The 26,246-nt window shown below is 37.2% G+C and overlaps 2 protein-coding genes across 7 annotated transcripts; one reads left to right on the plus strand and one right to left on the minus strand.

Moving 5' to 3' along the window:
* Positions 1–2,255: 2,255 nt before the first annotated feature.
* Positions 2,256–15,789, plus strand: LOC104217493 (small RNA degrading nuclease 5). 2 transcript variants are annotated; one of them, XM_009767765.2, is made up of 14 exons: positions 2,257–2,423; positions 3,376–3,432; positions 3,523–3,588; positions 4,932–5,065; positions 5,192–5,304; positions 6,561–6,689; positions 6,778–6,848; positions 7,772–7,831; positions 9,074–9,129; positions 11,241–11,301; positions 11,464–11,728; positions 13,242–13,429; positions 13,523–13,818; positions 15,466–15,789. In XM_009767765.2, exons 1-14 carry the CDS (start codon positions 2,322–2,324, stop codon positions 15,587–15,589), a joined length of 1,722 nt encoding a protein of 573 aa, XP_009766067.1. In that variant the 5' UTR covers positions 2,257–2,321; the 3' UTR covers positions 15,590–15,789. The 2 variants fall into 2 exon arrangements, with proteins under 2 accessions (XP_009766068.1, XP_009766067.1); XM_009767766.2 differs by lacking the exons at positions 3,376–3,432; positions 3,523–3,588 and having other exon boundaries at positions 2,256–2,423.
* A 1,405-nt stretch (positions 15,790–17,194) lies between these two features.
* LOC104217492 (scarecrow-like protein 1) lies at positions 17,195–21,012 on the minus strand. 5 transcript variants are annotated; one of them, XM_009767760.2, is made up of 4 exons: positions 20,846–21,012; positions 20,578–20,637; positions 20,375–20,452; positions 17,195–19,134 (listed from the first exon to the last, which is right to left on the minus strand). In XM_009767760.2, the coding sequence occupies exon 4, from the start codon at positions 19,010–19,012 to the stop codon at positions 17,288–17,290; it is 1,725 nt and encodes a 574-aa protein (XP_009766062.1). In that variant the 5' UTR covers positions 19,013–19,134; positions 20,375–20,452; positions 20,578–20,637; positions 20,846–21,012; the 3' UTR covers positions 17,195–17,287. The 5 variants fall into 5 exon arrangements, with proteins under 5 accessions (XP_009766062.1, XP_070028211.1, XP_009766064.1 ...); XM_070172110.1 differs by lacking the exon at positions 20,846–21,012 and adding an exon at positions 20,762–20,779; XM_009767762.2 differs by lacking the exon at positions 20,578–20,637.
* Between the last annotated feature and the right edge of the window lie 5,234 nt (positions 21,013–26,246).

Genomic DNA, 26,246 nt, shown 5'->3' on the forward strand with positions numbered 1-26,246 from the left:
TTTCTTCATTGTGCATTTAGTTCAATCTGGATGGACTTCGTCCATGCCAAACGATAGAACAAATGGTCTAAAGAACAATAGCAAATATACGAATCAACCTACTAGAGCCTAGAGTGATATAAAGATTATCGTACCAACATGGATCAGTGAGCTTTTTGCACTATTCTTTATCTTAATTTTATATGAGAAATCAAATATTATTATGAGAGGTTACATCTCAACAATATCTGGTACCTGTTCCTCAGCCGAAGCAATTGGTGGCTTCGCAGGTGCTGCTCTGGCTGTAGTAGAAGCCGCACCTCGGCCTGTACCGCGGCCCCGACCTCTCGTGGCCCTAACTGGTGGTACTGATGGCCGTTCGCCTGATCCGGTCGAACGTGTCCTCACAATCTGTGAGAAAATAGAGGAGTCAAGTTTCAAGCTTCGAAAATAATGAATATGCACAACAAGAATGCAAAGAAAGTAAAGTTTCCTAACAGTTTGGTAGCCTATCGAAGACAAGTACAGACATCTCCGTACCGATCCGCAACACTCTACTAAACTTGCTCATGACTTGTGAGACTTAAGCAACCTAGTACTCAAATACCAATTTGTCACAATCCAACTCTCATGACCGAAGTCGCGACGACACCTAACACTACTTGCCAGGCAAGCCAACAATTTACATAATAACTATGCATTTGAATAAACATGGTTTAATAAGCTTAACAGCGTAAATATCATAACTATCTAATGAAAATAATAACAATAGTGCTGCAAACCATCCCAACAATCTGGTGTCGACGAGTACATGAACACTAAGTATCATAATACAAATCAAATCCTCAATACAATTGTCTGGACAATAAACAGTAATAAAGGAAATAAAAGAAAGAGAATCAAGGTCTGCGGACGATAAAGTAGGTACCTTGAAGTCTTCAAATACCGGTACCAACACGGCTCTAGCAACCACCACGTCCAAATGTACCTGGATCTGCACATGAAGTGCAGAATGTAGTATGAGTACAACCGGCTCGCGGTAATATTTCGTCCTAGTCCTGCTCAGCTTGAAACCCTTAGACTTAAGGCATGTCTTCAAATCTCCAGCCTCTCTTAATACCGTCTTGCGGAGTACAACCGACCACATGTACTCAATTAGTAACAAAACTAGCCTTGGGCTGAAAGCAGTGACGAGCTCAAAAGAAGACAGTCAGAAATCAATACTAGTGACAACACAGATATAAATAATGACATTAATGATAAATAACTTAAAGGAATTATCATAATCAGCTCGTTCACACTATATGAATTTAAACATGCTTTCAAAATATGACAATTTAAGCCCAACACTGATAAGAACATTTCATTTACCATCTAACATGAGGAATGATACATCTTTACGCCTACATATTAAATATGCATGTCAAATGAATGATTTCATACTAGTATCCCCAAGTGCTCTCACTTCATCATACTCAAGATATCTGTCTCAAATGCCCACTTTATCACACACACACAGTCACTTAGCATTGTACAGTTGTCTGGCATCAATGTCCCTTACCAAAGCACGTATATATATATATCACTGCGCATGCGCTCATGGTATGTCAGACTCCGGAGGGACGGATCCTGCCCAAGCGCTAATCAAAAGCCAATATGGCTTGCTGCGGCGTGCAGTCCGATCCAAATAATAATAAAGCCAATATGGTCTGCTGCGGCGTGCAGCCCGATCCAAATAGCACTCTCAACACAACCCTAAGACCAACCTTAGTCATCAACCTCTCAAGTCTCAAGGGTTCTCAATCTCATCTCAAGCCCTAAAAGTTTTGAAATAAGGAAGAATTTTTATAAAGAATAATGTAATCGATTTTAAAATCCTAAATATTAGGAATTGCTAGAGAGTTCAAATAGGAAAATATTTAATGACCAAATTTTAGTTGATTTTAAACTCCTAATTTATAGAAAAAATAATTGAATGACAATTTTGTCCAGTGTAAAATATGTTTATGAAGGATAAAAAAGACGAACGACATTTCGCCAAGGACCTTCGTGCTTTTAATATAGTATAAATAGATATTAAATATAGAATAGACATAGATTAGGAACGCCCTAAAACGCATTAGACATGTGTTATCATAAGTTTTTTTCTGTTATTTAATTCAGATAAAAATTTTAAGAAAAAGAAAATCATAGAAATTTTGCTCTATATAGGATCACCTTTGTAAAAAACATTTAAAAGAAAAACAAAACATTTCAAAACCTTTTTCATGAAAAATGAAAAATATGTATAAGAAGGCTCCGACCCTAACGAGGTACTCCGTCCTCCTCTCTTCACAACTAAAATGAGTTGCCAGAACAGTAAAACAGAAGAAACGGCCGACGAGCAACACAATACCAGCAAAGACCCTAAACACAAACCCTTCTTTGACGTTTACGGCCCTCAGGTTTGGAACCTTTCATGTTATATGTATATATGTGTTGTGTATTTACAAAGGTTCGACTATTATATATCATGAATGTCAATTTATTTGGCTTATATTATGAGTTAAATCCACTTGGGTCTCTTTAAAAGGTTCCAAAATTGTCAACACACATTTTTTTTGGGTTTGTTGACTAACCCACTGGTTATTAATACACTAGTTTACTGGTTTATGTATAAAACCAGAAGGGAGAAAAGAGTGAAGGAGGAAAAACTTAGACAAGGGAAGAAAACCTTTTTAGAGCTTGTGGGCTGAGTTTATCTAATTGGTTTGTATTGGCTGGAGTTTCAATTGTTTAAAAGAGGAATCGCTTTTTAAGAAATCCTTTTTTAATTTTAAAAGAGGAATCTTGGTGAGAGAAATGGAGGTCCTTGCTAATGAAAAATTAGTGCTATCAGGAGATATGTTTTTGATTGTGGATTAGATTGAAATTCGTTATAAAGGCATTAACTTTGGAAAATAACTAGTTCTGATAGAAACTCAAAATGGAGAAAAGAGACGAGACTACAAAAGTGGAAAAGAAAGTATCTTTTTTAAAACCGATAAAAGAACTATCTTTTGCGATTTGCAGACTGAGTTCATTTAAGTGGGTTGTATTATCTAGACCTTTTAAGTTGCTCACCTGAAGAAGAGGAATGTTGTTTGGAAAAATTAATATATGTGTTATTGAAAATTTGGACCACCATTACATGCTATTCCTGTTGTGAGCATCATTCTCCATTTGGTGGTTGGTAGTTAGTTTTGCTGTGTTTGTTTTGGAGACAGTGGTTATTTTGTTAAATTTTCCAAAGTAGTTGTGCCTGATCCGTTAATATATGTCATTGTGCAAGAGAAACTATAACTCGATACATGCATGTTGGTTGAACTGTGTATAAATGTCTGTGTCATTGGTATTCAAGTTTTGAGTGTGGTGCAGGGGAGGGCAGATATTGTTTTCAATCAACCGGAATCCAATTCAACTTTGAATCTTCAAGTATGTTCTATAACATACTGATCGAGGTTATTTGTTCTTATTTTACAAGAGGTTAGAAGTTGATTTATCATGCTTAATGTGATAATACAGGACGTGCAAGGTCTTGTCACATGGGTGCTTGCTGATGGGTTCATGCCGTCATGGGCTTTTATCAAAGTAATGCATTTCATTCATTTCGTGGCGTGGTTTTTCGTGCATCTCTTTATATGTATATCAGATGCACAAACATCTCACTCTTTTGTAATCCTTCAATGAAAATCTGGTGAGGACAGGTTGAGATGTCCTTACCTTGAGATTTATCATTCAACCGGAGTCCTTATCAAGGATTCATTGCTTACTGGATTATTTGAATAACCTAGCCAACAATGAATCTTTGTTAGGTGGTCTAGATTATACTGAAGAACGATAACCTTAACTGTTCATTTACATCTCCAGTCTAGATAGATGATCTAGGTTTTGCTAGTGACCTACATTATGGTATTAGACACAGATAGATTATACTGAAGAACGATAACCTTAACATAATTCTAAAGAAGTATGTTGATGATTATATAAATCAATATGGAGTATCTGATATTGTGCAATTATGTGCTGTTAGATTCACTTACTGACCCACCCGTTTGAAAAGAAATAAGTCATGTCTCCTTTACGTCTCTTCTTGACACATAGAATGAAAGAAATCGAAGATTTGTCCAAAATAGCAGGGACAATGTGAAATGAAAGATCATTTTTTATTTGTTTGTCTGGTGTAAGGAAAGAATACCATTCTGACTCAGTTGAGTCACATTGACAACTTGTAAATATCTGCTGATACGGATTTGGTGTTTATATTATAGAATTTATGGACTATCAAAAAAAGGGAAGAAAAAAAGAAAGAAATCAATTTTGGACTTATTTCCCATCTTAGGTGTTCACATTGACATATTTTGCTGTATGTAGCAAATACCTGTATGAATTCACAAAAAGACATTTGTACGCTTTCCTTCAATTAGTAATTTGCAGTCTTCGAAATTACCCTTCATTTAGTAATATGCAGTCTTAGACTCAGCTTTATTCTTTATTCTTCGATAATTCAAATATTAGTTCCTGTTTTTGACTTTTATGTTACTGTGATGAATATACAGAATCCACCATCAACACACATAGTTGCAGTATCTTAGATGTCATTGTGAGTCATTAGGAGAATGAGTTAGTTGCAAAGATTTTCTTACTTGAGTTTGAGCTCTATTTGAAACAGAATCAATGAAATTTTGATAATACTAAAAAAATGGTTATGGTTTTACTTGCTGTTGGGTCTTTTGTCATATGAGATTCGGGGTGTTGTACATCCTGAACTTTTAATATTTTGCACATTTGTCATTTGATGTGTAAGGAGATAGAATTTAGTTAATGAAGGTGCTTGTTTGGCTTTTGGATGTCTGAATCAGTTTTCTGATGAATAATATCCTCATTAGAGGCTGAATGTAGTTTCTTCTTTCCCTCTTTCTTTTTGCATGCAGAACAAGCCTTTGATCCCTAAAGTGGTTATGCTGTATGTTCCTGGCCTTGATGCCGCTCTATATTTGTCACAGTCTAAAGTGCTCAAAGGTTTCAAAGAATGCTGTGGTATTCCGAGGCCAGTTTTAGCTCTGAGGTTGCTTATACATTAATGTTCGAATAATCAATGTCTTATAACTCGTGTTACTTGTCTTTAAACTTTTTGGTACTCTGTCAATGGAAATTATGGTTTTCTTATTATTATTGGCTATTGTCATGGTAGCTGTGTATCAGATGGAAATCAGACAATAGATGCACTCCTTACGTACAAATCAAAGAGGAAAAGGAAAGAAGCTGAGCACATTTCACCAATAAACACCGAGCCTTCTGAACAAGGTCCGAGTCTGATCCAAGAAAAATTCTAGAAGTCTTTGTTGCAATTTCTTTGCTATTGTGGTTCCACTTCTGGTTAGTTTTAAGATGGTAGAGGTTCATTTGCTTGTGGGAAGGAGGCCTAGAAACGACATGCCTGGTAAAGCAGGCACAGTCTCTTCCAACTTTATATTAACAGGACTGCTCTGTTCTATGTTGTAATTTATAACCTTGTCTGCACCTTTCTAAGATCTGTTTATGTTACACTTTTTGCCCCCTATAAGTTTTAGAGAAGCTTCATGGATGGTTCCTGCTAGAATGGTTAGATTTTCTGCTGGCTGTTAAATTAGAGAACTGGGTGAATATTCTACCAAGACTTTTCAGAAATAGACAAGTTGCTTGATTTTATTTAATTTGGATTCGCTCAACTGCTCTCTGCTTTTTTTGCCTGTTTTAATTCAGACATCGAGCGCTGCTGACAACCCTAAAAACTGAATTTAACAGTTAAAGATTCTTCTGAACAGTTCTCAATTGAGCTCTTTGTGCTCTGGTTAGTCAATATGGTCTGATACTTGCCTATAGTTTCTCGTCTCCTGTGACATAGCAGGTTTGTCGAGTGATGGCATAAATCATATTGTCTAATACGCCATGCTTGTTACCACATATTCTTATTTGCAACCCTAGTGATTGAAAAAAATGCTCATAGTGACTGATTTGAGCAAACATCCTGTTTGGAGCCGCAGCAAACTTTTTCCAGATATGCAACTCAAGAGCAGGAGTTGAAAATAATGACTTTTTCTTTCCCCATCTTCAACGATGTTTAAAGGTCAAAGCATGAAGGATAGAATTACTTTAGTAGCAGTTGTAAATATCAGTAAACTGTTGAATCCTTGTCTCTTCCATGAAAAAACAAAAATGCAACCCTTTTTGCAATATATGAACTTAATAATGGTGTGCCTGGTTTTTATATACTGAAGATAGGCTATCTCCAAAGATCTGACAAGTAACAAGAAGATAACATTTGGAACTATTATATTTCATTGAGTTCTATTGCAGATATTTAGAATTATAAATCATGGAGATTTTCAAAAATAGGTCTTTGTTTGAAATGTGGATCTTTTTAAGGGGAGGGTGAGTGGTGGCACTGCCACAAATGATATGCACGCAGGAGCAGTCATAAATCAAAAAGGAACTTCTTTTCCCCCTAACACCCTCTTATGTTGTGTTTCGATAATAGCCAAGTTTCCAAGCACACCTTAATCATCCCCTTATTCATGCAGGTGCTGAGACTCCCACTATGGAGCCTCTATCTTTTGTTGACCTCAAAAAGGATATACCATTTCCCATCAGTTATTACACACTTACGGATAAGGAACTAGAAGAAAATGGATACTGTTATGACCAACCAGGTGACATGCATTCCAAGAACTTGAAATTTATTGAATTATTTCATTAAGATTATTGACAGTTTACCATGGTTTTTCATTACCCATGTAGAATTTCTTTCGACGCTCCCTGCTCCTTCAGGAACATCTCCACATGAAATTTTGGCCCTTGACTGCGAGATGGTAACTTAACAGCAATTTAACTTTATCTGTTCATCATAATCTTATGGTTTAGTATTTCTAAAGTACTTATATTGCATAAGGATGCTGTCTGCTTCTCTTCATTTCCTTACTCCGTGAAGATAAATATTTGAGAAGAGGGTGGGGATTTTATGCTTTTTGGAGCCGAGAGTCTCCTGGAAACAGCCTCTCTACCCTTCGGGGTATGGGTAAGGTCTGCGTACATATTACCCTCCCCAGACCCCACTTGTGGGATTTATACTGGGTCGTTGTTGTTGTTGTTGTAGGGTGGGGATTTTAATTATGACTAGTAGTCATGTTTTTAGATGAGATATGTTTTACACTAGTTGCTTAACTGTTACTGCATCTAGATATCTTTGACAAGTTTGGTGATGCGAGGAGACTTCGATTTATCAGTTTATGTGATTCAAAAGTGATGTATATAATATAAAATATCAGTTCTGAGGTAATGGGGATAAAAGTTGTCTTCAGATTAGTTGGACTTGAGAATCCTGAAGATGGTACAAGAAGTTAGAGTCCTCAAGATTGTACAAGAAGTATAGCCGACTTCTCTAGCAGTGTGTTCCGCTGCAAATAGCCTTTGCTTTGTACCTCGTATGGTTTGTCTCATCAATGTTATTCAATGATAGAAAGGCTCTTCCATTGCTTGCGACTGCATATACATTTTATCAAGAAGCTTCTCTGTGTTGCACGTGAAGCCAAAACAATAACTTTTGATGTATCTTCTGTAGGCAGGCTGACCGATATGTTATGCTTGCCGTTCTTAATTTTTTCTTTTCTTAACTTGTTAACTTTTCAGACTGGAGCAGGGGAAATGCTTGTTTATTATTGACTCATTGTTCTTTAAATTGGAGGCCTTGCAAACAAAGCTCATTTCATTTTACTAAGAATACCCGTCTTTGTAGTGTATTACAAGGGAAGGCTTTGAGCTTACCAGAGTGACACTAGTGGATGTTAAAGGACAGGTACTTCATCTTATTTCTTTTCTTGCTCAACTTTTTGTCCCTCGCTTGCATGACAATTAGGTGATCCATTTATTACGTTAATAGTTCCATTCTGTTTAAAGTTGTTTCCTCATCATGTAGTTTGGTCCATAGTGAGCTGTTTTCTATGTAGAAATGCCATTCATCCTGATCTTTTGACGTTTTATTGGTCTTTTTGCCTTTGTGAGAGGTGGTCCGTAATTAGTTTATGTGAACCAGCCTTGTTAGGATACTTTATTTTAATATGAACTAGCTGGCATATATGTTAGGATTACTTGTTTTTGTAGTTGACCACTATTGTGATTAGGAGTGGCAAACATGCGGGTCGGGTATGGTTCCGGTCGAACACAGGTAATGAAAAAACGGTTAAATTATCCGACCCGACCCATATTTAATACGGATAAAAAGCGGGTTAACCGGCGGATAATATGGGTAACCATATTATCCATGACTTCTTAAATATGATGACTTTTGGGAGAATTCCTAGTCTCCCAAAGCTTGAGGAACCCCCCAATTTGAGGCTTTACAAATGTAAAAGTTAAACCCATTTAGTTATCCATTAGTTATCCGTTTTCTAAATGGATAATATGGTTCTTATCCATATTTGACCTGTTTTTAAAAAATTCATTATCCAACCCATTTTATAGGGTATAATATGGGTAGTTAAAAGTTTTCTTTTAACCATTTTGCCTCCGCTAGTTGTGATCCAGGCACCTTTTTTCATTAAAAATATAACAAGTCAGCAGGTATATATTTCCCTTTATCAATCAATCAACAATCAAATACACCAAAAAAAAAAAAATACACCTCAATACCATCTAGTTGGGATCGCCTATGAATCGTCTATATCCTTCCCGCACTATTTGGGCTATCTCCAATGCTTTAATATGAATCAGAATGCATTATATGTTGGGATTGTTGATTTGTATAGCTGAAACCTGTTGTGATTTGTTAGCACATTTATATTGCCCATTGGTCCATGCATCATGTGTTAATGGATATTATTCCGTTGTATGTGTTTTACGCGAATTCGATGGTCTACCAAGTTCTTTTTGCTTCTTTTATCCCCCTGTATGGTCATCAGAAGTCTCAACTTGATGTCAAGTATACCCCCCTGGCCTGTTTCGAGAGATTTTGATCTGTGATCAGTTGTCTGATGGTCTTTCAGATGATATCAATAGGACTACTGCTTTTTCTGTTGCTAATATCATTAACCATTTGCAGGTTCTGCTGGATAAATTGGTCAAACCATCAAACAACATTGTTGACTACAATACTAGGTGCTTATGTCTGCTAACTTCTAAATTTTCAGTTGATCACACATGCTAAAATATATACTTAGTAGATTCGAGAATTAGCCACCATATTATTGTTGAAGTCTGTGTTTTGTATCAACTTCCAAATGATTTTTATTGTGTTTCTTTTTTATGGAATTTGCTTTTCAGTGGTATTCAAATGGTGTATCCATGTTAATAGGCATTCATGTATTACTGTCAGAGCTTGATTTTGTTTTTCTTTGACTCTTATTTTATCTTAATCAATCAAAAGAATGTCTCGCATGTCAAGTTTTCATGCCTGATTTAGTAAGAGTTGATTACTGTTACCATTTTGATCTTGGGGCTGCCATATAAGTTTGATTAAATCAATGAACTTTATTGTGTATTTAGTATTTTCTTGATCTCAAAAATTTGGAGTTTCATGTAATAATAAAAACTACCTCGTATAGTTCATGGAAAAGAGAACTGAAACGTTATATCTTTTTTTAATAAAGGAACCAAGCCAAGATAAATCTGAGAATAGATTAATTTTTTGCTTCTTCCTTGTCTCTTTTTTAAAATCATAACGGTGGTGTCCAGCCAACTTGTTGTGTTCACCTCGACTATTCCACCGAGTAGCTGCTACATCCCACTAGCACAGGTACCTTGGTACCTCTGCCTACCAAGGTTTACCCAAATACCAAGTATCATTTGTCTCCGTTGGGATTTGTACCTTGGCTACGGTTTGCACCCACTTCATTGACCACTCCACCATGCCCTTGTCTCTTATTTCTCTGTCTATTATCTTTTAAATTTTCCAGTCTCTCATTGCCATTAGTAAAAGAAAAGTGCTCTCTAAGACGAAAGTTAACAAGGAGGGGGAAAAGACACAGAAGGAAGAAGAATAAGAAAATGGAACCAAGAAAAAGATATTACTAAAGACTCGAGCTTCACAGCCAGGACCTAATCTCCCTCCGCAGCTTCCCCTTTTCAGTTTCGCTTGTTCTTTTAATTTTAGGGATAAAACCTTTTCCTGTTAACCATAAGCAAAAAGTTTCTTGGTATTTCCTATAAAATCATTCTATTTCTCTCTCTCTCTCTCTCTCTCTCTCTCTCTCTCTCTCTCTCTTTCTATAGTCTCTCACCTTTTTACCTTTATATTTTTGTACCAACCTTATCTCCTATGGTAAATATTCTTGAAATTCTAGACCTCCATTAATACCAACGCAACTTGCCTCAAACCACACTTTCCCAGCAAGGTATCGCAAAAATGACAGAAGGGTTATGTGGGTGGTAATTCGGGATGCATTTTTTTTGTTTTTTTGAGAAGGTAGCAAAATTGGTGTGCAGTTTGTAGGGCTATAATTTTTATCTTTCTTTTTTTGTTCTCTGTGTTTTTCCATTTTATATTGTTATGGGGTAGAGCGAGTGTAATTCCATTCTCGGCTTAGTGAGGGATAATGTGGAAACAGAACTGGATGGATGATTCAAAAGAAAGCTGTTGTTTAAGAAAAAAAGGTCAACTTTAGGAGTTTTATGGAAAAGATAGCTGTTTATTCTCACTTTCTGATTGTGTCTTGGTGTTGCTATCAGTTTCTCATAGAAAAAATAGCTTTTGATTTTATTTTCTTAAGTTCATTTTTAAAGATTGTTGCATTTTCACCCATTTCTGACGTCTAAGAGAAAGATGGGGGTGGGGAAGGGGGGAGTGCTCAGTGGGGAGGCTAACACAGCTGAAATTCAACTTGCAGTTGCTGAACTGTGCCAATTTTCTTCTGATGTAGGCGAAATAAAATTTCTTGTTTATTAGCTAAAATAGTTGCTTTATTGGTACGGTAACCTAAAATAGTTGTTAAGCACAAAATTACTTAACGATGCAGGAAAAAGAATATTTTCCCCCCAAAAAAAGAGGAAGACAAAACTAATAAACAAACCTAGGAGGTACATTCTCTTTCTTGAAGATTTTAGTCTTATCTCTAGTTTTTTTTCTGGGTGGGACGGAAGCTCATTAACTCTGAATGCAAGTCTTTAACTTGAAAGAACACCTTTAGCTTGTTTGCAGTTTAAAAATATATGCTTTCTCTTTTCATTAAGTGATATCCTTGCTTTATGTTTAGCAATCTGAACTTTTGCAGGTATAGTGGAATTACTTGTCAGATGTTGGAGGATGTGACTACCACTCTTAAAGATATCCAGGTTCATTAGTAGAGCCTTTCGTCTGCTAGCCTCTTTCTTCCATTTTAATAATTGGAAATGAAGCAATTATCATTAATACTTTCTTGCAGATTTTTTGGACTTGCATGGTGGATGATTTGCTATACATGTCCTACTTGTGTTAACTATTTTTTCTTTCTTCAGGAGGAGTTCTTGAAACTGGTTTACAAGGAGACCATTCTGGTTGGGCATTCCTTGGAAAATGATTTGTTAGCCCTGAAGATCATTCATAATTTGGTAATAGATACTGCTGTGTTGTACAAACATCCAAGAGGATCCTACAAAGCTGCTCTTCGCGTTCTGAGCAGAAAATTTCTCGGCAGGGAGATACAGGACTCGGGCAATGGGCATGACAGCATTGAAGATGCAAAAGCTACACTGGAACTAGCACTACTAAAAATAAAAAATGGTAGGCTATTTCCTTTCTAGTTTTGATAATGAAAAATGGTAGGCTATTTCCTTTTTACGCATTCTAATGCGCCACTAAATTAGTGTTATCAAAGGCGAAAAACACAAAAAAGCTCTAAGGTCCGGTGGAGCTTTAAGCGCAAATAAAGCGTGGGATTTAATGAAGAAACGTGCAAATGAAGAATAACTACAAATATATATATATGTGTAGTCCAAGACTTAATATCTATAAGCGTGAATACCAAATATATGGACAAAGAAATTGAAGAAATTTACGATAAAGTAAAATATCAATTGTTTAGTGTAGCCTCTTTAGGATTACGTTCATTGGTAAGCAAAAGTATGTCTTAGAGTCTTGATGACAACACTAAAGCACCCAACATGTTTTGAGCCTCGTTTCAGGGCTTAAGCGCTCTTTAAGCGCGCCTTTGATTACACTGCACTAAATGTTGTGCGCTCTAAACTCTTAGCGGCCCTTTTGTTTGGTATCGTGGAGGCAAGAAAGAAGGGAAGTGTGCAGGGGTAGAGCTAATTGCATGATATGTAAGTGTTTTTTTTTTCTTTTTGCCTTTTCTCCTTTAGGTTCCTCTTGGTCTATCCTCTCATTAAGTTGGGCCCAGAAATGCTCTGAACCAATGGAAGGCCATGTTTTGGCCCTATTTCTCCAGCATATTGTCCTTTCTGTTTGGATTTCAAACTTGAGAGTCTCCTCCTTTCTTCTGTTAGGGAAAATCAGAGACTTGGTGTCTGGTGCCATCTTTGGCATCACTTAAGTTACTCCTGTTGACCCACATCTGCTGTGAAGGTAACAAAAAGAAATCACCCACCCTCCCACCTTTACCTTCTTAAAACTCAATCTGCTTTAGCATCTAAGCGTCCAATTTGTCTCAATTTTTAATAATTTTAACCTCTTAACACGCTAGAAATGTTGGAAAAAGACGTGCTTGCCACGTTCAAAACTATGGGGGGACCTGGTTCTATTAAGGTGTAAAAGGGAAATTAGTGCAAGTTTTGTGCGTGTGTGTGTGTGGGGGGGGGGGTATGTATTAAGCCCTAAAACATAATCTTAACTAATTTGTATCGCCTACATAGATCTTGGATATAGGAACATAATCCTGCCCTTAGCTTTCACTATAGCATGAATGAATTGATGCTTGCTAAACACATTTGTGACCTAAATGGTCCCTCATCATATAGATCAGCAGTTTGCATGATAGTTAGTGCTGTTAGTGACTAATTGCATCAAATATAAAAAATGAGGCTGCTAGATAAATTGCAGGTAACATGTAATTTGAACTTTGTGAGTAGATTATATGAAAACGAGACATACAAGCAAGCCATTCTTGTGTTTTCTTTTTCGATATCTATTTACCTTCTCTTTTTTAACTTGTCCAAATGGAGTTATTTTTATGCTATTTTATGTTGTTTATGATGGCCCATCACCAAATCATCTCCTTTTTGCTTTTTGGATCAACGCATCCTAGACTTCATTGGGCTGTAACTTCCTGAACTAGGGCCTGATTTTGGTATACCTCAATGTCAACGATTACTGCGGCAGAAGCTTCTTTCAGTTCTGAGTGACTCTGGCAAAAAATCCTCAATCATTGATCATATTTCCATAGTGAGGAGATATGCTGCTGAATTGTCCCATACAATTCCAGTATCATCTGATGATGAAGCACTTTCAAAAGCCAACAAAGAGGTTAGTCAAAAGAATCTAATTTGCTAGATTTTCAGAAAGCAGACTGATTAGGAACCTGACAGCTCACTATACTGACATCGCTTGTCTTCATAGGTCAGAAATGATAAAGTACAGTTTATCTGGACGCAATTTGCAGAGTTATATGCATATCTCAGGAAGCAAGCAGATGACCCGGAGAAGCTAAATAAAAAGTTGGCAGAAATGATAGCATTGCTGACGTGTGAGAAAAAGTCTACTAGCAGAAGAAATGTCAAATATGATGTCACCCCTGAACTGAAGGACATTCTGAGCCACATGAATCGTAGAGTCAGGAGCATTTACTCCAATCTTCCTCTAAATGCAATGCTTATTATTTGCACTGGTCATGGAGACACTGCAATAGTTCAAAGGTAAAATCTTATTTGGCTGAATTGTTTGTTTCCAAGGAATAAATGCACAAACTCCTGTTCCTCTCTCCCTTACTTTGAACTAAGCATAATGTAAGTTATTTACTGGGTTTTAGAGATTTAGCTTTAGCTTCTATAGTCGGATGGCTGGCCTTGGTGACTGCTGATGCTCTTCAAGATTATGGAACATCGTTACTATTTTTTGATAGCTAAATGACATTTATTGACAAAAATTGAGAGTGATTCACGCATAGCAGTGTAGGGGGTAGCTTATCATAGTTTTAGCATCAATCTTTGGCTACTATGCTAAAACAATTGCTTTTTATTTATTTTGCTGATTTCTTGAACATGAGGTCATATTCCATCTCTTAGCAAGCAAGCTCACAAAATTTAGTAGCTAATGCATTAAGGCTCATATGGTTTGAGTCATTAGAGAAATAATCTTGGGTGTTTGGTTACCATTTTTGTTTCTTACATATATCATACATGCGACTTATGTGATAGTATATGCACTATTTAATGTTGAATTTAATGTGGAATAACAAAATGCAAATATTAGCAATACATGTAGTTTTTCAAAAATATTAGAAAAAATTTGAAAATAAACTTTTCGTGGTTGAAAAAGAATTCAGGATTTATTTATCTCATATGTTTAGTATACTTCATTCAACTTTCCTGTGAAAGTGTTGTTTTATTGAGAAAATAAAAAATATTTAGTTTCTAATAGTATACTTTAATTATTTCTTAACACAATGTTAAAACCAATACTAGATCGGGCAAAGTTTTTACCTAGGCCGAGATTATTATTGGAAACAAATCTGTATCCAACTTAAGACCAAAACCTTTTTTAGATATACATCATGTATCTAGAAAAGGTTTCAATATGAAGAACCAAACATCTTAGAGAATTATGATAATCCAGTAATTATTAATCATCTTAACACAATCTGTACTTTATAAACCGTGTATAACTTGTTCGCAAAACTAATGAGTTCTTACTGCACTGCGTAGACAGGTAGTTTTCTTGCCAGATTAAATGGTACCTCGCCACAGTATATGCCACCTCTCTGTTTCTAACAATTGCTAAAATCATATGAAGTAATCCTGCTAAAATTTGCCTCATAATCTCAAAACTGTTACTTTCATTTTTCTCTCTAAATTTTTTGAAGTCTTAAAGCTGTATTTTCTACCAGTAATTGTTACAGAGACCTCTTGTTTATCATCACGAAGAGAATCTTTTTCCCCCTTAGGCTAACAGTTTTTCTCTATTATATATTCTTTGTTCAAAACTTTCTGCTACCTCTTCTTAGCCTTGATTTTTTTATAAAGTTTGATAGAAGGCTTGGTTAATTACCAATTGTTTTTGACTCTGTCTATGTATGAGTAAGTGTTCCACAGCATGTCCTTTTATTATCCTTTTCCGCTACTGATCCTCTTGAGTATTGGGGGGTGGGAAGTTTGTCCAGTTTAGTGCGGAGTGATTCAAAAATCTTGTATTGGATTCTTGAATAAATGGCTAGTCATATGGAGATCGAGGAAGTATCTGATTTCCTGTCTTGTAGTTGCCAGTCGTTTTGTAGTTTCAAGGCTGATAATATGTTAGTGCTAAGCAAATCTGCTGATTTTTTTTCTTCCTTTTTGTGCATGCAGAGTGAGGAAAATCTTGTCGGAGCAGACGGATGCCTCAATGTCCCGTGAGAATATTGTTAAAGTCTTAGGAGAGTTGCAGGCACAAGCTGAAGTTGGTTTGTGCTTTGTAGGTGTCAAACATTGATCCCATCTGTTATTTTACACTATATTCTACGAATTTTATCAGGGTAGAATTGGACTAGGAAGTTGTGCAATGAAGCAACTTCCTATGAGGGAAATTTTTGAAGTAAAGGTAGTTGTAAACTTGTATATCAAAGGTGTCTTATTGCTTTTCATTGGCTATGGGGCAGTTACAGTTAATGAGGAGCTGAACCACTTGTTATAGTTGTATGGCCAACTTATTATACTTTTCTATGTTCTTGGCTATTTGTAGGTTATATGCTATCTTAAAACCTGAGTCATCTTTTACTATTATTGTTTTTGGTAAATCTCTTGGTATTGCGTCCAGTGATTTCACCTACATTCACAAGGTCAACAGCCAATAATATGGACGAACAATTGATGATTAAGGCGAAGACCTAAGTAGTGCTCCACTAAGAAACTGATAACTATTCGTTAAGTTGAGTTAGAGGACTTGGACCAAAACTAAAATCCAAGATTCATGTATCCTACCTTAAATTTTATTACAATAGTTGACTTTCAATTTCTTAAGCCAAAGTTGTAAAAGCCATTGACTAGGCGGGGTTTGTGCAAAAAAATGCAGAAATATGACACCGTAAGGGGTGGTCTGGAATTTTTGTCCTATTGTTTGCCTCATGGGCAAACCTTCAAGGTTAAATTTTTTTTGCCCCATGAGCTTTACTTTTGAATTATAACCTTGAAGGTTTGCCCATAGGGTAAGCGTGGATAAAAATTCAAGACATCCAGTTTCAAGGTCATTCTTGTAAATCACCCGGTTTGTGGCTATAAGCTTTGGTTACTAATTCCATTTTTTCAATGACAGTTAGTTAAGATCAGTTTGTACAACTTGGACTAAATCATCACATACAACCAGAGACATAAGCACTTACCTTAGACTTCAATTAGCCTCTTCATACATCAGAATTTCTCTAATTAAACAAGCTTGACCTTGAAGGGAGCCTTAACGTAACTGGTAAAGTTGCTGCCGTGTAACCAGGAGGTCACGGGTTCGAACCATGAAAATAGCCTCTTCCAAAAATACAAGGTAAGATTGCGTACAATAGACTCTAAGTTGCGTACGATAGACCCTTGTGGTTCGGCCCTTCCCCGGACCCCGCGCATAGCGGGAGCTTAGTGCACTGGACGATCCTTTTTTTAAACAAGCTCGACCTTGAAAAAAGGAGTGGCAGGCTAAAAAGCTCTTGAGCATTTTAACTTGACCACTAAAGAAGGGATATGCTGGTTGGGATAACTGCTATTTACCTGGCCAAAACAGGTGAAGTGGCTGCAGTATTTGACCCATTTGGTCTAATATGGCGTGAAACCACCAGTAACTAAGGTAAACAACATAGTAAAAGCACCAATTTTTGCGGTACAAGAAAGAAGGGAATTAAGGAAACCCCAAATTTTCCTCAAATTTCTTGGTTGTATGCAGGAACTAGATGTAAGACTCAGCATGAAGTTGCTCTTGTCCTAGCTCAAAATACTCACTCACTTTCGAGATGCTCATAAAAAAATGGTGAAAGGGAAGAAAATCAGTTTATTCCTAACTTCTCATCAAACCTATATTAGCAGATATTGTTAATTTTCATCATCAATAGCCTCAAAGTATATAATGTCATGCATTCTGATCATAAACACTGAATATTATCACAAAGTCAGATGTCATTACAAGTTTATATGAGAAAAGCATACTTTGTAACTATTTCCAAGCTGAAGCAACAATCAAGCTCTTGTCTTCCCACCCAAAATGGAGTGCACCTGCTTCCTCCTTTGCTTTGTACCTTTCACTATATTGCTTGATAAGATTCTTGATCGAGTCGTAGACGTTTGGACTAATTGGGGATGGAGTGAAACCAGCCATCATCATCCTAGCTCTCCATTTTCCTGCAACTTCATAACGCTCTATTCTCTCCTCTCCCTCACAGGCAACAATGTTTATAATATCACGCGCAAGACATTGCCGTTCTACATTAACCCTCTCTTGGCTATCTCTTGAAAGAGTTGCATCGAGAGACTCGAATACAGCAGAATAGTAGTTGTAGACTTCTGCAACCCTTTGTAGAAATGGGGTGGTGTTAGTGTTCATGTCTTGTTCAACAACTGTTACCAGCTTCGGATTTAAGCTCTTCACCATCCGCAGAAGCTGGTCTCTCTGGTTGACCGTTGATACACTTTCATCAGGCATGTGATGAAGCTGGAATGCAAAGTTCACGATAAGAGCTTCGCCAGGATGACAGTTTAACATTGCCGGGGTGACTAATGCAGTGTTTGAAGCCACCGCTTGGAATTCAAAAGGTATCTTAAAATCTTTAGCCAGCTCTTCAAGCCTCAGTCCAATGACATTAAGGCCTCCAATAGCACGTTGAACAGATTCAGGGTCGTCTACCCCGGTTAACCTCAAATGGGGCGGCTTACCAGGCATACTTGCCAACGTCTGCAATAAAGTGTAATATTGACTTCCCTGGTTAATGTCAAAATCTATGATGTGAACTCTTTTCTCATCTTTAAAAGCCTCTAAGATTGCACCATTTGCCGCCATAAAACCAAACCTGAAATACGGACATACTTCAAAGAGGACCTGCATAGCAGAGAGCCTCTCAGAAAAGAGCGCTTCTTTACATTTTAGAGCTTTATAAAGACCTTTGCCAGATGTGGCCATTCGGGCTGCAAGAGCCTCAACCATGTAAGCTGCAGTTCTTTCAAGAGGTTCACCCTGGATAGAGACCATTTGCCTCAGCTCATTAATCATCGACGATGCTTGTTCAATGTTTCCATCTTGAATAGCAGCAGCACAACTAAAAAGCATCTGCTTTGGAGTTTGTGGAGCAGTTACAGATATTTCCTTGTAGCTACTGCTGCTACTGATATTAGAATCTGCGGACGTAGACTCCTTAGGAGAGTCATGAAGCAACACAGTTCCGATTTGGCTAAACCATTCATCATCTATGTCCATACACTGCCCACGAGCAAATACGTCATCCCCATCAACTTCGTTATCGTCAAAAAGTACCCTCTCAAGTTCTTGTAGCTTCAGTGTCACCCTTCCGTCATTGTATTGTAATGAATCTGGCCTTTGACTGACAATGTCTTCACAATCATAACTAAGCTGGCACGCATCATAGTCTCTTGATGGGTGGAAAGAAGACGAATGCCTCTGGTGAAATGGATTCCCGGAGACTTCTGAAGGTGATGTGTTTAGAAGTTCTTCTGAAGGTGATGTGTTTAGAAGTTCTTCTGAAGGTGAAGGAGAGTCGAGCAAATACTTGGGATCATAACTGTCTGTGCTGCTAGACTCGGTTGCATACATAATTCCATGTGCATTTTTGGTGAACATGGATGTTGACAAGCCAGAGTTGTCCTTGTGATCATTTGGAAAGTAGAGTTTCCCATTTCCAATAGTTCTAACAGATCTAACTAAAGACATGGTTCACTTCTTATTCTTATTCTCAAAATAAAGTTGCTTGAATTTTGCCCTTACAAAAACTGCTACTCAATTGCGGGATCCTTGTAGCTGAATCTCGTATATGGGAAATGTTCTCGCAGCTACTGAAACATCAAACAGAGACACAGTCCAATTAGACAACAGAAAACCAATAGTGTAAAAGAAGACAATATTAAAAGACAGCTAACGGGAGAATCTCAAATAGAAGAAATATGCATTGTTTTTAAAATAATCCTTGTGCACTGGATATCAAGTCAGGGAACAGAAGATTCAAAATTTGAGATAAAATGCAGCAGATTCAACAGCAGAAAATGATTTTAATGATAAGAATATGTACTCTCCTCCCTATTGCTATTTGAAATCCTTGAGCTTTGAAATTAGTAACTAAACCTATGATACCAAGGGAATTCAATGATAGCAAGTCATCTCTACCAACATGCAACGGCATCAACTCCCAAATCACTAAAACTTTTCAAGCTTAAGAAGAATTCTTTACGAAGAAATACTACTATTATCAAGGACTTTCAATCATCCAAAAGGAGTATACTTTGTGCCAGACTCCAGCAAAAGCTAGGTCTTACTTTTGTTAAGTTAGAAGTTTCCTTAATCTACTACACTTGAAGAATGATACTGGATTTACATGTCCAACGTTCACCCAAGGGCGAAGCCACACTTTGGTTAGGGTGGTCAATTGACCACCCTTTGTCCGAAAATTAATATGCAATATATAGGTAAAATATCAGGTTTTAAAGGTACATAACATATATTGAACACTCTTTGTCGGAAATTTTGTTTAGTTCTTTCAAGTTTGAACACCCTTGAGGAAATTCTTGGCTTCGCCACTGCGTTCACCAACAAAAAAAAAGGAATAGAAAATCAAAGAGGATATCTAATATTAACCAGTTCTTGCTATTTGTCATTTGAGACAAGGTATACACAAGTTGGAAGCAAGAAGGCTTGAGCCTCATAGAGACTTGACAAAATACCAAAAAGAACATAAACACCAACAAGAATAAAGAAAATATTCCAAAACCCTTTGATTTCAAAAGATCTATTCTCCTCCTTAGCATGAATATTGGTAATAACAAGAAAAATACAGGTATAAGTATCAACTCTAACTTGTCAAAATCAATTAAGGGAAGCAGCATGATCCACACACACAATTATTTTACAGAAGCTTGTATCCAGATAAGGGTACTAGATACAATTAAGGGTACTACATTTATAAGCAACCAAGCTGAAGAAAATATTCAGAGCCAGCCACCAAATTCAGAACCAAAATTCTAAGGAAAAATAGAGAAAACAAAAACAGTATTAAGACAAAGAAGCCAAGCCAAAATTTACCTGTCCAGTTGAACTCAGAAAGGGAAGATCTTTAGATGTCTCAGTATAACAGTAGAGAGAAAAATCAACAGCAGCAATCTGCAAAATTCATATGTGAACAGATACAAATTAATGTCAGAATTATCTTTGAAGGAAAGCAAAACCCTTTTAGGCTTTGACCATGATACAGAATTAAACAAAAGAGCAAGTAAACAGACACATACCCTTTTTTAGGTATCTTTCCAATAAATATATCTTTAGTAAATTAGTAGGTACAAATCCAGCTGCAAGCAGTTATTAATCAATTTCCATGAGATGAAGAAACTTTCAAAACTAACTAAAAGTTTTAGTCTTTGGTGCCAAAAATTCAACCTTTATGGAAAAAAGATCAAAGTTTCAAGACTTTACCAATAAAATTTAAAGAAAGATGCCAAGAGAATTGAAACTAATCAAATCTTATGGAACTCAAGAAAAAGGAATGAGAGCACTTACACCCTTTGATTTTTTATACTTGCAAAGAAGCTTCCTAAAATCCAAAAAAATCAACCCCTTTTACTTTTTCTTGTTCCACTTATTTCTCATGACTATAGTATTTGTATTTGTATTTGTTTGTCTGCATGTTTATACCAATTTGTCTGACTCTACAAGAACAAGTTGTTTGACAAGAGAAGTTTGTGTAAGGGTAAGCAGAATGATCCATGCCTGTTTTCATTTTGTCCCCACATACAAACTCAATCTTAGCCGTCGAATCAAAATCTTGTGGACTATATTTCATTGTTACATGTGAGATGAGCATGGATAACACGTGCACGAGATGATGTTTTCATTTTTTGTTTATTGTTTCATTTTTTGTTTCATTGTTTCCTTTGTTTTGGCAATGGGAGCTTGGAGAAGTAGGGAGGACGCAAACACTATGTGGTTGACGACGACTGACTGTATAAGGAAGGCGGCGAGAGAGGTGTTAGGGATATCTTCGGGCCGCACCGGTGGCCACAAAGGAGACTGGTGGTGGAGTGCAGTTGTCCAAGGTAAAGTGGAAGCGAAGAAGGCGGCGTACCTGCGGTTCGTAGGGAGAACTGGAGAGGAGGAGAAGAGAGCGAAGTGAGAGATATAAGGTAGCTAGGAAGGAGGCGAAGATGGCAGTAATAGAGGCTAAGACGACAACTTTTGCTCGTCTGTATGAGGAACTAGGGAACAAAAGAGGAGAGAAGAAGTTATTCCGACTCGCTAAGGTGAGAGAGAGGACGGCTCGGGATCTGGACCAAGTGAGGTGCATAAAAGATGATGACGATAAAGTTTTGATGGGGGATGACCAGATTAAGAGGAGATGGCAGACCTACTTTCGTAAACTTCTGAATGAAGAAGGGGATCAGGATATTGTGCTCGGTGAATTGAGGAATGCCGACAACCCCCATGAATTAAGTTATTGTAGGGACATTGAGGTCGATGAGGTCATGGAGGCAATGCGTAAGATGAGGAGGGACAGAGCTACCGGGCCAGACGAAATTCCGGTTGAGCTTTGGAGGTGTGTGGGTAGAGTAGGCTTGGAATGGCTAACTAGGTTGTTTAATGTTATATTCAAGACTAATAGGATGCCTGAAGAGTGGAGGTGGAGTACAATGGTTCCGCTGTATAAGAACAAAGGCGATATCCAAAGCTGTAACAACTATAGGGGTATCAAATTACTGAGTCATACCATGAAAGTCTGGGAGAGAGTGGTAGAAATGATAATGCGAAGGACAATGTCTATTTCAGATAACCAGTTCGGGTTCATGCCGGGGCGATCTACCACAGAAGCTATTCACCTTATTAGGAGGATGGTGGAACAATACAGGGATAAGAAGAAGGATCTCCACATGGTGTTTATCGATCTAGAGAAAGCGTACGACAGGGTTCATAGGGAGGTCTTATGGAGATGACTAGAGGTTAAAGGGGTCATGGTTGCCTACATTAGGGTGATTAAAGACATGTATGATGGAGCTAAGACTCGGGTTAGGAAAGTAGGAGGCGACTCCGACCATTCTCCGGTTGTTACGGGGTTACACCAAGGGTCTGCGTTCAGCCCTTTCCTATTTGCCCTGGTGATGAATGCCATAACACATTATATTCAAGGGGAGGTGCCATGGTGCATGCTATTTGCTGATGACATAGTCCTAATTGACGAGACATGACGCGGCGTCAATGAGAGGCTAGAGGTTTGGAGATATGCCCTTAAGTCTAAAGGTTTCAGGTTGAGCAGGACGAAGATGGAATACCTCGAGTGCAAATTTGGGGCCGAGCCGACGGAAGCAGGAATGGAAGTGAGGCTTGACTCTCAAGTCATCCCTAAGAGGGGTAGTTTCAAGTACCTTGGGTCATTTATTCAGGGGATCGGGGAGATCGACGAGAATGTCACACACCGTATAGGGGCGGGGTGGATGAAGTGGAGGTTAGCGACGGGAGTCTTGTGTGACAAGAAAGTGCCACTGTTACTAAAAGGTAAGTTTTATAGAGCAGTGGTTAGGCCTGCTATGTTGTATGGGTTCGAGTGTTGGCAAGTTAAGAACTCACACATCCAGAAGATGAAAGTAGCAGAGATGAGGATGCTAAGATGGATGTGCGGGCATACAAGGATGGATAAGATTAGAAATGAAGATATTCGAGAGAAGGTGGGCGTGGCCCCCATAGAGGATAAGATGCGGGAAATAAGACTCAGATGGTTCGGGCACGTTCAGAGGAGGAGCACTGATGCACCAGTGAGGAGGTATGAGCGACTGGCTGTGGTGGGCACGAGGAGAGGTAGAGGGAGACCTAAGAAGTATTGGGGAGAGGTGATCAGGCAGGACATGACACGACTTAGGATTACTGAGGACATGGCCCTTGACAGGGAATTGTGGAGGTCGAGCATTAAGGTTGTAGGTTAGGGGGAAGTTGTGAATATTTCTACAGTGCACTAGAGTGAGACTAGCCAGTTAGGAGTTAGTCTTAGGATGCTACTGATCAGCTACTGATGCATGGCTTTATCTGTTGGATATTAGTATACCTTCCATCCTTTTCGTATTTCCTATATTTCTTATGTTGCTGTTATTTTGTTATTTTATGTTATGTATTTTATGTTATTTTATTATGAGTCTATCGATAGTACTAATATATTGTCTCTTGTTGCTCTCTTGAGCCGAGGGTCTCCTGGAAACAGCCTCTCTGCCCCTCGGGGTAGGGGTAAGGTCTGCGTACATATTACCCTTCCCAGTCCCCACTTGTGAGATTATACTGGGATATTGTTGTTGTTGTTTTGGTCTTATTTTGCTATGGTTGGTGACGTTGGGATGCATTATTAATGCTACTAGTTTCTTTGTAATATTAATAATAATAATAATAATATTTAAATTGTAACCTTCTATTGTAGTGTTAGATTGTTATTGGTTTGTCCTCCCAAGGGGGTTTCTTCTTTCCTTCACCTTACATTTAGAGCCCATTTGGATTAGCTGATTTGAATTAGCTTATAAGCATTAGGGGCTGAAAAATATTTTTAAATGCTGAACTGATTTAATAAATAAGCAGTTATGTGTTTGGATACAAGTGCTAAAATTGATAATAAGCTGTTGAATATTTGATTAAAAAGTGTTGATAAGCTCTTTTTCTGTTAAAATGATTTAAATAACCTTAGAACTATTTACACTTATAAGGGCGTAATTTTTTCAAAATTTTAGATTCCAGATCGATTCAAATACAAAATATTTTATTTTTCATTTTATTTCAAATACAATTTCTTAGATAAGATAACTTTTATGATAAATATAATTTATTTTATGATAAGCATATAATCATAAGTTATAATAATTAATAAATTGACAAAAGCTTCTTAGTAAAAAATAAACCTAAATAGGATAAAATATTTGAAGAGAAATAAACGTTGCCTTCATCACCACAACACTTAGAAAGCAATACACTAAAAATTTGATATATCCTCATTTGTTACATATAGTTCAAAAATTAATACACAATTACATTGATACAAATATGCAACGGAATAGAGAATTTATTTATCTTAATTAGTCAATGAGAATTGCAGACTTGAAGAGACGGAAGGATTAGGTTAAAAAAAAAATACTTGAAGCAATGATTATCGATGTAGAATTTTTATTCTAAAAAGAAATATTTTAAGGATAAAATAGTAAAACTTTTGGTCAAACTTAAAGTGCTTATAAGCTAAAAATTCATAAACTGAGGGTGACCAGCTTATGACTTTTGGCTTATTTTTGACTTATAAGCACTTGGCTTATAAGCACTTTTAAGTTTACCAAATGCGTAGATAAGCCGAAAAGTGCTTATAAGCTAGTTTGACCAGCTTATAAGCTTAGCCAAACACCCTCTTATTCAAACAACTTGCTCATATTTCGTTGTGTGTGCTTTGCATAAAGTAAAGGCTTTAAGCTCCACTCCTTCGACTAATTATTTGCAACGGATCTCAAGTTATTTGTTGCACTTTAAAAATACGGTTCTTTTCACCTTTCTCTCATGGTACTTGTACGCTATCGGTTATTGAAGAATACTTAGGCTTAGAGAGTGGTCCCCCTTCTCGCGTAAAAGTGATCAGAATTCGAATACACCACGTTTTACTGGTTAAGTATCAAAAGCTTTAGGGAATAGGATCTCTTTCTACGTCTACTGATGCTTTTGAAAAAAGCTTGAGAGGTTGTGATACTAAAGAGTCCTATTATTCTCCTTGGGTTATGAAATAATTCAATAGCTCCGGGCTCCCTCACTACATTCCAAGGCAAGATCCAATCAGTTAATCTCCCCTTTCCTCTAATAAAGTAGATCTCATCTGCTAACTTTAACTCAACTCTGAGGGAATAATGAAAAGCAAAATCTTCCTCTACTTGAAAGCCATTGCTGATCTGATCTTTTCTTTCCTTACGTGAGCGAGACAAAGTTTTCTTAGTCTTTCATTTTTTCAGTGATATCTATAAGAAGGAATACCTGTCTCAAGGTAAACAGAAGTTCCCGACTCAACAGAAATGATACCGATGTAAGGTAATTCAATTTTTTAATTTGTGGCAGAGAGTTTTAGAATTCTCTCGGTTATTAAGGTCACTGCCTAATACTAAGTCCGCATATCTGTACTTATTAGTAGGAAGAAGCCCTTCAATTCAAAACAATCAATTAGGATTGATGCCATCTGGCTTCTTCTGACTATTGAAAATGGAAGTTCAAACTTTGAAGCTCATTTTCCAGCATTCCTTTCAATTCTTTCAACCAATTTGGCAACTTTCAGCTATACAAAGTTAGGTGATTTATAGGGTCGACATTCATCTTGATTCATTGGTGAAATCATAAAATGTGGTGAATCTGTGTCGAATCTTAAGTAGCTCAATTCCGATCTTCATTGGTTTGAGACGGCCCTCTGTTCAAGTACTCATTCTTCTACTCGAGCCGCAACAGAGCCTTTTTGATCTCATTCGTATTCTAAGGAATTCTAAAGTACTTTTACATATTGCACCAGTACTGGAAATGATTGGACTATTCCATACTGAGACAATATAAACTCTTCAACAAATCTTCCTTTCACAAGCTGGAGACGTATCGACCTATATTCCTACAATGTGATCCACATTACTGATGGACAAATCTATTTGGAAACGAAGCTCTTTTATCGTGAAATTAGACATGCGATTAACATCGGTTTATCTATCAGTCGCATCGGGTGTGCTGCTCAGTTGAAAATTATGAAATAAGTTTGTGGTAGTTCAAAACTAAAATTGGCACAATATTGCGAAGTGGGCGCCCTTGCTCAATTTGGATCAGACCTTGATGCTGTGACTCAGGCATTACTCAATAGAGGTGCAAGGCTGACAGAAGTACCGAAACAACAATAATATGCGCCACTGCCAATTGAAAAATAAATTCTAGT

This window comes from Nicotiana sylvestris, chromosome 4, assembly GCF_000393655.2.
Source record: "Nicotiana sylvestris chromosome 4, ASM39365v2, whole genome shotgun sequence".
Classification (NCBI taxonomy): domain Eukaryota; kingdom Viridiplantae; phylum Streptophyta; class Magnoliopsida; order Solanales; family Solanaceae; genus Nicotiana; species Nicotiana sylvestris.

Bases quoted from the DNA above. Each gene is read 5' to 3' on its own strand.
- LOC104217493 (XM_009767765.2), top strand. From the start codon at position 2,322: ATGAGTTGCCAGAACAGTAAAACAGAAGAAACGGCCGACGAGCAACAC. The intron at 6,849-7,771 runs GTAACTTAACAG...CCGTCTTTGTAG, and splicing joins TGGCCCTTGACTGCGAGATG to TGTATTACAAGGGAAGGCTT. The intron at 13,430-13,522 runs GTTAGTCAAAAG...TTGTCTTCATAG, and splicing joins TTTCAAAAGCCAACAAAGAG to GTCAGAAATGATAAAGTACA.
- LOC104217492 (XM_009767762.2), bottom strand. From the start codon at position 19,012: ATGTCTTTAGTTAGATCTGTTAGAACTATTGGAAATGGGAAACTCTAC.